Below are 15,605 nucleotides of genomic sequence, written 5' to 3' on the forward strand. Positions count from 1 at the left end.
ATTTCATAATAACTTTCATACAAAACTTGAATTTTGATTTCAAACTGCGAATTTTAGTAAGGTACTCTGATTTTTATTTTGGGAGTTGGAGGTATTTGGTCCGTTTACAAAAATAAAGTATACTATTAGAAAGAAAAGAAAAACAACTACATTTTAAAAGATTTTTATTGAACTTTATAGACGAACTTTATAAATATAGTTCAAACAAAATATATCTTATATAATTGCAATAATACACTAAAGATATCTACATAATAAAATTATTGTTTAGTAAACAAATATTCATACAAGTATTTGGTTGGTCTTTTTTACGACGGCACCGAGTCCAATTGAATAAAAGGATCATTTCATGGATGTTGGTGCATTAAAATAAAAGTAATAATAATTTACAATATTCTACTAGTGCTACTAGCAAAATCATTTACTCCTGACCAAAACCTTCGGTTTCTTCGATTGCGTAGTTTAATTTCTCGCACAACTGTTCATAGCTTTTATAAGGTGGTAAATCGAGACGATTGAAGCACGTATGAGACCTCGGCAGCCATGTGTCCTTACCGACCTGGATTTAAAACAACATCAATAATTATTATAATCACGGTCTCGTGTTAATATATATATATTTTATTATATATATATTTTTAGGTTACTAAAACTACACTTTCCAATTCATTTTTTATCCTTTAAACCATACTTATTAGTTAATTTTCTACTTACCTTTTCTATACAGAAGCGCTGAGGTCCATTAGAGCCCATTAGTTCGGCAAAACCACCTACTGGTACTCTACAAGTACCAGTTACAAATTGAAGTAATCGTGCCCGTTTCTCGTTATCCATTTGCCTCACGAACTATAAACAAAAGCGTAAGAATGCGAATTAACTTTTTAAAAGTTAGCCTTAGTAAAATTCTACAATAGATGGTATAATAATAATATACATATAATACCTACACGTAATTGATTAATATACAGTAGTTCTGTTTCATGATAAAAAAAACTTAACAATCATTAAGTTTAGTGTCATTCGACGGTTGTTAGTTTATCTGTGGGTATCATCTAGTAAAGTTTAGTCTATTTGTCAATGGCCTTTTTTTTTTTTGATATCGCAGGGTAACCCATTTACGGGTGATATCCAGGATGCCCGGGTAGCATTCCTAGACCGTATGTCGGCTTCAGCACTTGGGGGTGCACTACCGACCAAAACCCCTGCGGGAGCCTTCAGCCGCTTTAATTGGAGGGTCCCAGATCTGCAGGCAACAGGATCCCTCCAGCGACAGGCTGGCCTCGGCGAAAAGACCAGACTTCTCCTCCATGGGACTGTCCGGCTCACCTCTGAACAATCCCGACGACGCCATGTCTAGCAGGACCGGGTTCCCATCCCGGCCCGACATGGGCACAGGGGCGTTACTGGAAACGCATTAAGTAGCGCCTCCTACGCACCCCCGTTCGTCGCCTGCGGACGGAGGCCTCGTCGGCGGCCCCCTCTCTCATCCGCTCGTCGTTCTCCTTCTGGGACATTACTGTCTCACAGAAGGAGACCATCGCCTTCCAGGACTCGTCGTCGCCGAGCATCGCGGTGATAACGCTCGGCAGTGATTTGTCAATGGCCTCGTCTAATATATGATTTTTTAATGTTTTTTTAATTATTATTGAACTCGTCTGTTAATGAATTTCAATACATAAAAAGGATATTTTGATGAGTGATAACAAAAATCCGAAAATATCCAACAAGTCCGTACAATTTTATCGTGAGCGAATTATCGACCATTAACATACCATTTGGCCAATATGCAAACCTATATTTTTACCCGACTTCCAAAGAAGAAGGAGGTTCTCAATTCGACTGTATTTTTTTTTTTTTCTTTATGTATGTTACATCTGAACTTTTGACCGGGTAGACCGATTTCGACAAATTTTGTTTTAATCGAAAGGTGGTGTGTGCCAATTGGTCCCATTTAAATTTATTTGAGATCTAATAACTACTTTTCGAGTTATATCTAATAATGCGTTTTTACTTGACGCTTTTTTCGTCGACCTACGTTGTATTATTATACCGCATAACTTGTTACTGGATGTACCGATTTTGATAATTCTTTTTTTGATGGAAAGGGGATATCCCTAGTTTGGTACCATGATAAGGAAACCAGGATCTGATGATGGGATCCCAGAGAAATCGAGGGAAACTCTCGAAAATTTGCAATAACTTTTTACTGGGTGTACCGATTTTGATAATTTTTAATTTAATTAAAAGCTGATGTTTATCATGTGGTTACATATAAATTTTATCGAGATCTGATAACTACTTTTCGAGTAATCTTTGATAACGCGTAGTTACTTGACTATTTTTTCGTCGATCTACGTTGTATTACTCTTCGATGTAATTGAAGTCGTTTTTTTTTTCGTTTGCGAGCAAACACAATTATGTTGTAATATTTACTATAGCCGATTAGATAATAGAAAGGCGTTGTCCATCGAGATACTTGAGATTAGAGCAAAATAATAAATATCGTTAATTACTAAAGATTATTGCGTAACAATGGGTACACTACCTAAGTTTTTTATGTACCTAATGTTAACATTGTAACATATTTTATATTGTTAGTTGATTTGCTACCATGACTTTTTTATTTTTTGAAGTGTAGATTTTATATGACGTTAATCACCTCACATCTTATGGCAAAATAAATATTTTCATTTCATAATGAGATGATGTCAAAAATTGCCTGATTAGTATCTTGACCCAATTGCTGGTAAAATTTAACCGGTGGCAGTGGTTTGGTAGTAACTAGTAACCGAGCTGTAGTTGAAGAGGATCGAGTAAAGCTCAACGTGGTCGAAGGCGCTGTCCAGCCCACCTGCCAGAACCAGGCGACCTGCTTGCTGGTGCGCGTGTAGTGCCGGTAGATGGTGTTGCGCTGCCAGTCGTCCACGTCCACCTCCTGCATGCCGCACAGCATCAGCTCCAGCTCACGCTCGTCGAAGTACTTCAGCCACTCCAGCGGCACCACCTGGCGACGTACATATTTCATTTTGTACTCTTATTAATGTGGCGTACCCACATGTACATAAATATTTAAAATTGTGTTTATTTCAAACCTCACTTTGTTTACATATTTTTACAAGAAGATTTTTTTATACATATCAACAATTGATATTTTACATTTATTAGTTACGATTTAAACTTTTCTACATGTATAATATACAAGCACATGCACACACTTTTTGCTATTTTATCCTAAAATAAAATATGGAAATTTTATTACACCAAATTAAAACCACAATAATTCACTAAAAATAATATCAATTCTTTAATATAGTTCTTACATTAATAATTATTCATTATCTAAAGTTGAAATCAAATAACTATGTTATTAAAATCTAACAAAAAATAGCAAAACTTAAAAATTAAAAAAGTATAATGTGAAAATCATAATAATAATAGCCCATAAAATAAATTGTAATTTTCTTAATGTGAACTAAATAGTACCTCATTGAAGCCATCGAGAAAAGCGATCGTTTGTTCTTCAATTCCTCGAGTCATACGCCATTGTGTAACTAATTGTAAATATTGCTCCTTGTTAGCCTAAACAAAACAAAAAAAATAATAATAATAAATTAACATTTAAAAATATTCTATCCGTTGCTATATAAAAATTTAAATGACACTTACCTCTGTGACACGTTCTTTATCACCTGATGGTTTCAACTCGTGATGTATCACTTGCCCCAAAACTTCGAAGTCGACACTAAACCACATTTCAAGGCCACATTCGTCGATATTGTTATCTTTGATCCAAACTAACGAATTATAAAATTCGGGGTCGATGGATTCAATATCTTTCATAGTTAGTTTCTTATTTAACATTCTCTTGTAAAAAGGCATCGTGAAACCAGAATAAATAAATCTTCCGTGATATAGTGCCATTGCGATAAATCTTCCTATGAATTTAAAATAAAGTAAGTGGTCTGGGTTCACATAACTGGCTGGATTTATTTGCAGACTGTAATTATTTTTGTTTGCATATTCAAAGAGGCAGTACATCGGATTAAGAACTTCATGTGATAGTAAGAAAAACCATTCGCGACTAACTCCACCATAATCTAAACCCTCTTCACCGCGGAAAATTATATACAATCGTCTCCGAAGTTCGTATGCAGGTAGTCTCATAATCTGTACAAAATAAAATGAATATTTAAAAATTACATAACCAAAATTATCTGAAATGTAAATAATTATATGTTACTAAACATCACATACAAATATATATATTTTAATACTAAGTAAACAAGATTACGGTCCACCTGATGGCAAGCGGTTACCGTAGTTTATAAGACGCCTGTAGCCACAGAAGCGTCGCAAACACTTTGCCGTCTTTCCTGATGAGCTCTGGCTATCTTACTCACCACAAAAAAACAACGTACCATACGACCGACACGTAATACAACGGTACGTAACGGTAAACGAAAAAATAGTTAAGTACATACGCATTATTTATTACTCGAAAAGCACTCGTCAGATCTCAATTAAATTTAATTGGACCACGGGTCACGCAAACCTTAGGATAAAAAAAAAGAATCATCGAAACCTACCCTGTCAAAAGTTCTGAGGTAACATACATTAAAAAAAAATACAGTCGAATTGTGACCCTCCTACATTTTTTAATCGGTCAAATCGTAGTATTATTTAGCTGTGATCTTCTGTAAAATTAAATTATTCCCCAGTCGAGCTGCTCGATTTTGAGTAGAATATTTACTACTGTGCCCTACTTCAATGATATCTGAGCATGACATTCTTTATTTTAACGCGTTAAATGCCGCCTTGGTTTTTTAGTTTTTCTGTTTGGGCCATGGGGAACATGCAGTCGACACACAATTGTTCTGTTGGTGCAGTGGGGTACACCATGTAACCGCGAGCTAGAGTCAACTTAAAAATATGACTTAGAAAAATATGTCAGATAGTGTAAGGAATAATAAGGAAAAATAAGAACTTACATTCTTGAAAAATGAGTATAGTAGTGCATTAAAAATTATCATTAAAATTTTGTAAATAAACGATTTTAATCTGGCTCCGTCGACTATATAAGTGAGACGCAACCGGTGACCCCATTGGCGTTCAACTTATTAAATATTCAATGAAGTTATGCACAATACTATATTTTTGTGTTAGTTAATCTATATTTACCTGATGATAGGAGTCCTCAAAGAGAGTCTGCCGCGACAGGGTAATTTTTATATGACTCGGTAATGCATTACTCTGACATAAATATCTAAATTGACTAAGTTTCCATCTGAAGGAGCGTTCGTAAGCCCTCGGCACGCCGTAGGCGCCCTTGGGCGCGCCGGGCCGCGGGTCCTGGAATGTGGTGGTGCGGGTGTTGTGGTCCACGAAGTAGCGCGCGCCCTCCTCCGTGAACCTGATCTCCCAGCCGGGCGGGAGAGCCTCTTCCAGCGCGCTTATTTCCTGTCCCTGAAAGCGTTTCACTTGGATTACGATAAGGAGTCGCGATATTACGGCTATCAAATCTCACTTTCCAAATAGAAAATGTGTCGATGTTCGCCTCGACATCAAATTAAATCAAATTACAAACAACTTTTTTCAAATAGCGCCATGAGCACTTTTGAATCGTCATTTTACAAATTAAAACTTTAAAAATGATCGATACATTACTGCGTATCTTTTAAAATAGATCAGGGTCGATAACTTTTTAAACCAAAAAAAAAATTACAGTAGGATGAAATCCATTGGAAAAGGAAGAGAATACAACGAAAATGAAAGGAAAAATAAATTACTGGCGATCTGAGGTCGGAAAGTGGTCGCTCGAATGGGTTTCAACCTTATTTTTGTTTCTTTTATACCATTTTCAAAAGCCCTGGCCTAAAAGCTGAGGACGCCAAAATAAAACTTTCTCAAATTTAATTTTCGCTTTAACTTGTTGTAATTGTTATCGTTGTCGGTATAGTTGTAATAAATACTTTGCGAAAGCTTCAAAGGTATGTACGATTTATTTTTGTGTTACCCACACATTAGGGATTCTAAACATTTATTGAATATCATATCAAAGCTTAAACCGAAAATAAAAATCATCATATCAAAAGTTTCGCTCTGGCGGGTACATCGTTCCATAGCTTAATTGGCTAGAGCGGCGACACGGTCAGTCGGAGACGCGGGTTCGAATCCCGCTGGAGCGGTCAATTTTTGATATGATATTCAAAAAAAAAAGCTTCAAAGGTAGTGTAATAAGAGGCCGCAGCGGTGAGGCGGACGCGACCTCCGCGACGAGGCCGGCCGTGCGCCGCCACCGTGCGGGTGAGGCGCCGCCCAACCTGCGTGCGCGGGTCCTCCCACTGCGTGGTGCGGTTCTTGTGGTTGACGAAGTAGGCGCGGCCGTCGGGGTGCACGCGCCGCTCCCAGCCGGCCGGCAGCGCGCCCAGCGCCTCGTCCGCGCCCGCGCCCGCGCCGCCTGCAGCGCGCTCGCTCTCAGTGGCAGCTCTACTGACTGCGCTCCACCCACACCCGCCCACTAGTTTTACTTCGGTGTCGGGGCAAAGGAGCACACCCGCCCACTAGTTTTACTTGGGTGTCGGGGCAAAGGAGAGACACGCAATACACAAACACAACTATAGTGCGTTCGTCGAGCCGAGATACCAAATGTGAACAAACCAAATGCGAGGTCATTCAACTATGCAGGGTTTTGTAACCTTTTTTTTACTTACATAAATTTTTAAAATGTAAAATATATTTATATTTTCATAATTACGGAATTAAATATAATCATGTATATAAGATTTGATACTTCTTAAATAATAATTATCGAAATATAAAAATCACCCCGAGCGCTTCTGGACACGGAATGAAATAAAAATAATACAAAATTAAAGGGCCGTCTGCGGTCAGATTGTTTTCATGGCCAGTTAAAATATCGTTCGACCTTGCAGAGTGACGTGCAGCAGATAGCAAACAAACAAGATAGAAAGATATAGACTATATTTTGTTTATTCCGTCGTCGCTACGAAAAAATGATGAGCTTTGTTTACATTTGGTATTTCTTCTCGTTGAACAGACTTTAGACCGTTGGCAAAGTTTGCAGTGACCACGATTTCTGCTCTGGGGGTTGTGGTTTCGATTCCCACTTCGAATCTAGTGTGATATTTATTTAAAAAAAAAGCTATATCAGCCGGTTGTTACATATAACATGAATATTTAGTCATTACCTTCAGAACAGACGACTATATGTGTGTGTTATAATAAATAAAAATATTTGTATGGCTAATACATATGTATGCCATGTGCGGGGATCGAACTCGCGACCGCCAGCACAACAACCAACCAATCAAACCAATCTTCATTGAATACCGACATATAATATATATCACAAACGGTACATGTAACTAGTTGTACGTCTACATCCCATTGGAATTAGTCTCGTATTGGTTGTAATATTATATTATTATTATTATTATTATTATTTTATTATTGTTGTATATTGGTTGTTGTCTATAAGCTGTTTTCGAGGGTTGTTACGAATCGTCTCGCCAGAAGACTCGACGAATTCCAACCACCAGAGCAGGCTGGGTTTCGAAATGGCTACAGCACCGTGGACCACATCCATACTGTTCGGCAGATTATCCAAAAGACGGAAGAATATAATCAACCGCTGTGTATGGCATTTGTGGACTACGAGAAAGCCTTCGACTCCGTCGAGACCTGGGCTGTCCTGGACTCTCTGCAGAGATGTCATATCGACTGGCGATATATCGAAGTACTAAAATCTATGTACGACGCGGCGACGATGACCGTTCATGTCAATGACCAAAGAACAAGACCTATTTCCCTCCGGCGCGGGGTAAGACAGGGGGATGTAATATCACCGAAACTGTTTACCACTGCGCTAGAGGATGTTTTTAAGACCTTGGATTGGGGGGAACGGGGCATCAACGTCAACGGTGAATTCATCTCTCACCTTCGTTTCGCCGACGATATTGTCATCTTTGCGGAGACGCTGGATGAGTTAGGCCAAATGCTGGCCGGCCTAAACGAGTCCTCCCGACGTGTCGGTCTCTGTATGAACTTGGATAAGACGAAAGTTATGTTTAACAACCAAGTCATACCGATACCGGTATCGGTCGATGGTACCCTTCTCGAAGTTGTTCAGGATTATATTTACCTAGGCCATACTATCCAACTAGGCCGCAACAACTTCGAGAAGGAGGCCGATAGGAGGATTCGGTTGGGCTGGGCGGCGTTTGGCAGACTCCGTCGAGTCTTCACTTCGAAGATTCCGCAATGCTTGAAGACAAAAGTTTTCGAGCAATGCGTCCTGCCTGTGTTAACATACGGAGCCGAGACGTGGACACTGACCAAGGGACTGGTCCACAAGTTTAAAGTCGCACAACGTGCAATGGAACGGGCTATGCTTGGGGTCTCTCTCAAAGACAGGATTAGAAATGAGACTATCCGCGAGAGAACGAAAGTAACCGACATAGCCTACAGAATTAGCAAGTTGAAGTGGCAGTGGGCTGGTCATCTGTGTCGCAGGACCGATGGCCGTTGGAGTAGACGGGTCCTAGAGTGGAGACCGCGTCTTGGCAAACGCAGTGTGGGACGTCCTCCGGCCCGTTGGACCGACGATCTACGTAAAATTGCCGGTGTAGGCTGGATGAGGATTGCGGAAGACCGGGATGTGTGGCGCGAACTTGGGGAGGCCTATGTCCAGCAGTGGACTGCGATAGGCTGAAGTGTGTGTGTGTGTGTGTGGTTGTAATAATTATGTAACGTCGCTTCTTGTCGTTTTTTAAAAGGAGATTATTAGTAATAAAGTGTGGGATTGTGCAAAAGTAAATAAATATAAATAAAATTATAAATATATAACAGCATATATACATACACATATAGAAGAATATAGATAAACATACAAAATCATGAGAATAAATAAATTTACGTAAACCATACGTAAGAATATAGGTACACATATTAAATACTTACAACATACACAAAATACATACATACACACATACATACATACATATACAAGGTAAAGTACACGAATGCATATCATCAAACATTTAAAGCGATAGATAATGTTTGTATAAGCGATTCTTAAAAAATTGATAACGTATCAGAATGACGCACATTTCCAGGAAGGCTATTCCATAGTTTCGCAGCCTTAATCATAAAAGAGTTGCTATTTATTTATTGACGCAATAATTACACGCGAGTATGATAATTTTGTGATAAGTACAAATGACATTTCTGTTGTTCAAGTATCAGTTGCTGTCGTTAAGCTTACGTTAATTTTTGCTTAGTTATTTTAACAGAACATAAAATTAAATTTTAGATAGATATTTTGTATCCACCTTAATTTCATCCGCTGTCTCATTTAAATTTCAACCAAATTGGAATTAAAACTTTGGATTATAGACTAAAAATAAACACTTTATTATAGATAACACAGTTTCAAAGCCAGGATAGTGCAACCGAAAACCTCTCACATTCACAATCAACGGCCCAAATAAGATGAAATTTCGTATGGCCACCACCCTCCAAAACACTCCGACTACGACAAACATCGACATAGCCGATTCGCACGAGTAAGTGGGAATATGGCGGTGGGCGGTAACCGTGGCTAACCTGGCGCGGGCTCGTGGTCGGGCGCGGGCGCGGGCGCGGGCGGCGGCGCGGGCTGCGGGTACAGGAAGCGCTGGTTGCCCTGCGCCACCACGTGGCGCCGCTCGCCGCGCCAGTGCTGGAAGCGCGCCAGGCGCTCCGTGTCGGGCCGCTGCCACGTGGTGGTGCGCGTGTTGTGGTCCACGTAGTACACGCGCCCGCGCGCGTCGCGCCGCACCTCCCAGCCCGGCGGCAGCGGCTGCGGCCGCTCCCACGACGTCGACCGCGTGGTGTGATCCACGTAGTATCTGCGAACGTCGAATCACACTTCACTAAACACCGGTCGCAGATAATTCTGTTCTAACTGCTCATTAATAAAACTAATATTACCTAGGAGGAAATTGTGTTTCATTCACAGTATAATATTAGTAAGTCGTCTTACGCGTAGGGGCCTTAAGTTTTGCTATAAAGAATTGAATCAGAACACGAACAAAATGCAGAGCGATCATTGGTCGTAGTGTCGTACCGTCTGCCATAAACGTCGTATCGCATCTCCCAACCCGGCGGCAGCGGCTCCTCGGCAGCGGCGGCTGCGGCTGGCGCGGCGGTGGTGCCGGGCGCGGCGGAGGGGGAGGGGGAGGGGGCGGGCGCGGCCGGCGTGTCCTCCTGGCGCGACGGGCCGGCGCCGCCGTCCAGCGCACCCGCGACCCCGGCGCCGTTACTCAGTGGCGGCGGCCCTGGCGGTGGCTGGAAATATATAATTATAGAAAAAATTATGAAATTTGTAATTAATTACACCCCATACACCCGCTGGGGCATATCACCTAAAATTACTCTATGGCTTTACAAAACCATTGTCAGGCCTATTATTACCTACGGTGCGGTAATCTGGTGGCAGAAAACAGAACTTATAACCGTTAAAAATAAGCTCCAGCGGTTTCAGAGAATAGCGTGCTCTGCAGTCACTGGCTGCATGCGTACCACTCCCACGGCGGCTCTTGAGGTTATGCTTGACCTGGCACCGCTTGATCTGTTTATACAACAGGAGGCGGCTATGTCAGCTATCAGGCTGAAACACTTGGGCCTGTGGTGCAACCAGGAGGGTCCACACAACAAACTTTGGAGCAACCTTGTGAGCTATGAGCCACTACTTGCCGCTCCATGTGATAGGATTCCCAAACAACATATTATTGAAAGGAAATACCATATACAACCATTTGAGGCTGAAAGAGACCAGTCCGGCATACGTGAGGTCCGCATCTACACAGACGGCTTCAAAATGGGGTCTGGCACCGGTGCTGAAGTGTACTCACAAGACCTTAATATAAATTTATCACTAACGCTGGGCCAACACAGCTCCATCTTTCAATGTGAATGTGTTGCGATAACCCATGCAGCCACCGCCGTCCTGTCAAAAGGCATTAGGGATTGCAAAATCCGTATTCTGTCGGACAGCATGGCTGTACTTAAAGCACTAGAGAGCAACTCGATCAACTCTAGTCTTATATACGAATGTCATCAAACCCTGGAAGTATTAGCCTCACATAATGAGGTAATCCTACAGTAGATAAAAGGACATAGTGGATCACACGGTAACGACGCTGCCGACGAGCTTGCAAGACAGGGGTCCAATACAAAAGTTGCCGGCCCAACTATCTTAATGCCGCTACCTTTTGGACAACTGCGCTCGTGGGTAAGGCAACGTACACGTGCAAATCACAATGCCCTTTTGGCAAACCAAACCGGCTGTAGACAGTCTAAATTGATACTCACGGAAGTATCACCGCACCTAGCGTGCCGACTGCTCAGTCTTAACCGTTTGGACATCCGAATAGTTGTTGGCACGATTACCGGCCATATGGCACTTAATCACCAACTATTCATCATGAATGCAACAGACAGCCCTCTTTGCAGGGGCTGTCTGGCTGCTGAAGAAACAGCCGCCCACGTAATCCTGGAATGCGAGGGAGTGGCCGCACACCGGGCTACTATCCTTAAGGGAACAAGGACGCTCCGAGAAGCCTGTGAACGCCCCAGGAGGCTTCTGAGCTTCTGGAAGGAGCTGGGCTGGCTGAATTAGTCAGCCCTCTTTTCACGCACAACGGACCACCTCTGTGTCTAAATGCGGAAAACCGAGCCCACTACAATACAATACAAATACCCCATACACCCATAAATTTTAGTCTCGACGACATAATTATATTATATAATTCTGAATGCATAGTAAATTGTAAAATAAATTAATAAATAAATAAAGTATTCTTATAACACGGAAAGATTTGTTTTCTTGTGAAATTAGTTGAAATATTGCATTTACTTTTAAAATAGTATGTACATATATGCAATAATATTAATTACAGTCGTTAAGTACAATTGTAATCACAGCCTATACAATGTAGATATAATGATACACTTTAACACTTTCACTCTCATGGTAAATATTTAGCAAACTAAACAGGTCTGCTTTTAAGCAATCACTTCTATAATATAAAAATGAGTCGCTGAATGTGTTGCTAAGCGCAAAACTCGAGAACGGTTGGACCGATTTCGCTAATTCTTTTTTTTAAATATTCCTTGAAGTAGGAGGATGGTTCTTACGGAGAGAAAAATTAAAAAAAATTTTTTTTAATTTCCTGAAAAAGTCTAAAAACAACACTTTTCTATACTCCCATACAAAAGATTTGTGATAATACTTAAAAGTCACTGTTAGGCGATACGAAGTTCGCCGGGTCAGCTAGTTTAAAAATAAAAATATATGTATACATTCAAATTATATTATTTTACAGTAATAAATAGTTCATATACTTACGCGTAAATTTCGGAGATGAACTACAGACCTCTGGCTTTCTGTATTATTTCTTAATCTAATCCTAGCTCGAATACCATCACTGAGAGGACTTCGAGAGTTATTAGATTCTCCTAATACTTCATGTGATTGAGTTAAAATAGCTGGATCTATTCTCAAACCATCTAATAGTAGTACTAACTCAGCAGCTTTAACTTCAGTATTTGTGTTAGAAGCATTCTCCTGCGAAACAGTCTTCATCAAATCTAAAAAAGCAAGCCCATTATTTTTATGAACATAAAATAATCATCTCAATAGTAAGCATTTTATAATGATGTACCCAGAGTTAATTCCACATTTTCACATTTTCCATTTACATAAAGAAGAATCTTCAATAAATTTATTCTCTTCTCGCCAATGATATGATCCTTTCTGAAGCTATGGTGGTCGGCCAGGCGGAATACTATTTGTGACAGGGGAGTCACTAAAACTGTGAATTCCTCTTTCCATTTTGGTTGTAATGTGTTTTTCAAAACCTCAGTTCTTCTTGAAATATTGTCATCTATTATAAGTTGCAAGTAGGGATTGGGTTTAAAAAGTCCAGAGTTTCGAATACTTGCTGATTCAACTGCAATTTAACAATAATTATTAAAATAAATTTTGTACGTAGACCAAATAGTGTATCAAAGGGGAGCCTACATGTGATGAGTATTGGGTGTCTGTCTTTACTGTATGATATGTATATTTTTTACAGAAGTCGATGCAATTTAAATTGCAGTAAAGGATAAATAGTAACCCATTTTAAAAATTCTTTCATAAATAGACTTGACTTTCTTAGGAATCATGCCACTAATTTGAAGGTAACAAAAAAATATGAATCTGAAATCAAGACTTTTCAAGAAATTTCTTTTCCAGACTATAAAATTAAATTTCTATACTTAATTTCAAACATTTCATTTCTTACAGTTCTAAAAGTTTATAATCATATTGATTTACTGCTACTAGATTTGATCATATTTTAAGTTATCATTAAATTATATACATACTTTCTTTTTAATGTATAACAAGTGTACAAGACTTTAGTTTTGTTAACAATACTTACAATTTGAAAATATAATTAATTAGTAGTAAAAAGCATTTTATGGATTGCAGAAAACCGGGATGTTTGTCGCGAACTAGGGGAGGCTTATTTCCAGGAATGGACTGCGATAGGTTGGCGTGAGTAGGCATTTTATTCTATTATTTATGACTATTATGCAATTTTTAGTTTTGTTATAAATATATGTAGTTACGATAAGACAATTAATCTTTAAAATGAGAATATATGAAATAATCATAAATTACACACTAAAATTATTATATGAACATAATTATAAAAACAGTCTATGATTGAATTGCTAGTATAGTTGTTATACTCTTAAATTTCTTCAAGGCCATAAAATTCAATCCAAACTCATATTCTTGTAATAGTGATAGCTTTTAAAACAGTAATAAGTGTTACCAAAACAATGACTTACAATTAGCCAGTCAGATACAAAAAAAAAGGTACAGAGTTTGGAAATGTAAAAGTATATTGTCACAATATACATGATGGAGCAAAAACAACCAAACCTTTTTATTGTATATTGTTATAGTGATTAAAGGAATATATACTCTGTTAAACTTTCCAGTATAGGTAAACTACTATGATTCTAGAAAAACAATATTAGACAACTGTTTGACAAACAGCAGGCCTAGTGATTAAGTTACATTGGTCATCTTCAGCAATAGAACCCCAAAAGTGGCATATAAAAAATTCTCTTTGCATTAACACACACAACAATTGTTATTTAAAAGGAAAATGTTTCAATATACATATTTACAACAAATGAAAATTATATTAATACTACAACTTAACAATATTTTAAATAACAAATTTGCCAAACAATTTATAGCAAAACATTGTTGTGAATTGTGGAGTAATTTATATGTATGTACAGTAGATATTTCCTGTTACCACCAATGATTCGGATTCGAAGAAATAAAACAAAGTAATGTATGTTTTATTTCCTTTGAAAGGTTATTCATCACTGTTAACAACATAGCAGTACAGTTCAATATACGTACCAGTTAAACTCAGCTGATGATATGTTGATAGAGAAATAGGAGCAGTGAGTGTGGTAATGCTTTCTGTCATAGTGATATGATTATTTCATGTTTTGTTGACAATTAACTATCCCACATTGTGTCTGAAAAGAGAATCATATTCAAAATTGACTAAATGCTCTTTTAGGTAAGGACTTAAAATTTGGTGTTTAAATCCATTAATTGAGGTGACCCTATTATTAAAGCGACACATTGATTTATTCATGTATCTTTATCTACTGATAAGAGGGAAATTGTACCAATTTTACATTATACTATCGGCTCACTATTATATAAAATATAAGATCTAGAAGTGATAAGTTGTTGATCCAAGTGATAATACAAAACTTCATCATATTTTTTTTTTATAACTCAGATAATGTTAATAAATACTAATATGAAATTAATAGAAATAAATACGTACTTACATAATCATTGGAAACTGTTCTGGTAATGATTTTCGAAATATGTGCTACATACAAAAATTATTATGTAGTTTGTTTCCATTAAAAATCTATAAATAAATAAATAAATAATCGGTACGTCTATACTTCAAAAGCAAAGGCGTAAAATGCGTTGATTAAAATAATCTGTACTGTATTATGTGCAATTCTCTCTACTTATATAGGCAAAAATTTCCTTTCAACTAATTACTAACTAGTACCCCTGTACCTTCGTACTATTTTGTAGACACAATGTTTACTTTATTATTAAATTATTATATATTTACCGATTTCTATGTAATGTAACACCGATGTAAGCAAATTTTCAGATTAGGTCATTATCGTTTTTCCTTATCTTGCTGAAGTCTGAAAGGAAATAGACTTTAGAATTACTTGTCAATACACAAAGGTAGAAATTGTAACACCATTTAAATCTTTCATCGAAAACAAAATCTTTCACAAAACAAATACTTGAACAACGCTGTAATTATAAACAAAATAAACCTGAAATTAATTAGTCACAAGTTAGTAATTACCAGAGAACCAGAGATATACTTTTTAAACAACTTGCTAGCACCAACAAAACAGATAACAAAATGTCTAATTGTCTATCTTGGAGTCAGAAGCAGTGTGACCAGATTTTATTTAACGAA

At 38.2% G+C, this 15,605-nt stretch overlaps 1 protein-coding gene across 1 annotated transcript; it reads right to left on the minus strand.

Moving 5' to 3' along the window:
- Nucleotides 1–151: 151 nt before the first annotated feature.
- Nucleotides 152–15,579, minus strand: LOC123669411 (E3 ubiquitin-protein ligase Su(dx)). Its single transcript, XM_045603017.1, has 15 exons — nucleotides 15,489–15,579; nucleotides 15,240–15,318; nucleotides 14,938–14,981; nucleotides 14,492–14,613; nucleotides 12,726–13,013; nucleotides 12,410–12,651; nucleotides 10,127–10,347; nucleotides 9,625–9,908; nucleotides 6,321–6,484; nucleotides 5,179–5,463; nucleotides 3,667–4,167; nucleotides 3,484–3,579; nucleotides 2,852–3,004; nucleotides 715–846; nucleotides 152–559 (listed from the first exon to the last, which is right to left on the minus strand). Exons 4-15 carry the CDS (start codon nucleotides 14,559–14,561, stop codon nucleotides 422–424), a joined length of 2,574 nt encoding a protein of 857 aa, XP_045458973.1. The 5' UTR covers nucleotides 14,562–14,613; nucleotides 14,938–14,981; nucleotides 15,240–15,318; nucleotides 15,489–15,579; the 3' UTR covers nucleotides 152–421.
- Between the last annotated feature and the right edge of the window lie 26 nt (nucleotides 15,580–15,605).

The sequence above is a fragment of the Melitaea cinxia genome, chromosome 3, assembly GCF_905220565.1.
Source record: "Melitaea cinxia chromosome 3, ilMelCinx1.1, whole genome shotgun sequence".
NCBI lineage: Eukaryota > Metazoa > Arthropoda > Insecta > Lepidoptera > Nymphalidae > Melitaea > Melitaea cinxia.

Coding starts and splice junctions, on each gene's coding strand:
- LOC123669411 (XM_045603017.1), bottom strand. CDS start 14,561: ATGACAGAAAGCATTACCACACTCACTGCTCCTATTTCTCTATCAACA. Junction 13,014..14,491: donor TCATCAGCTGAGTTTAACTG/GTACGTATATTG, acceptor GTTAAATTGCAG/TTGAATCAGCAAGTATTCGA. Junction 9,909..10,126: donor TACGACGTTTATGGCAGACG/GTACGACACTAC, acceptor CGACGTTCGCAG/ATACTACGTGGATCACACCA.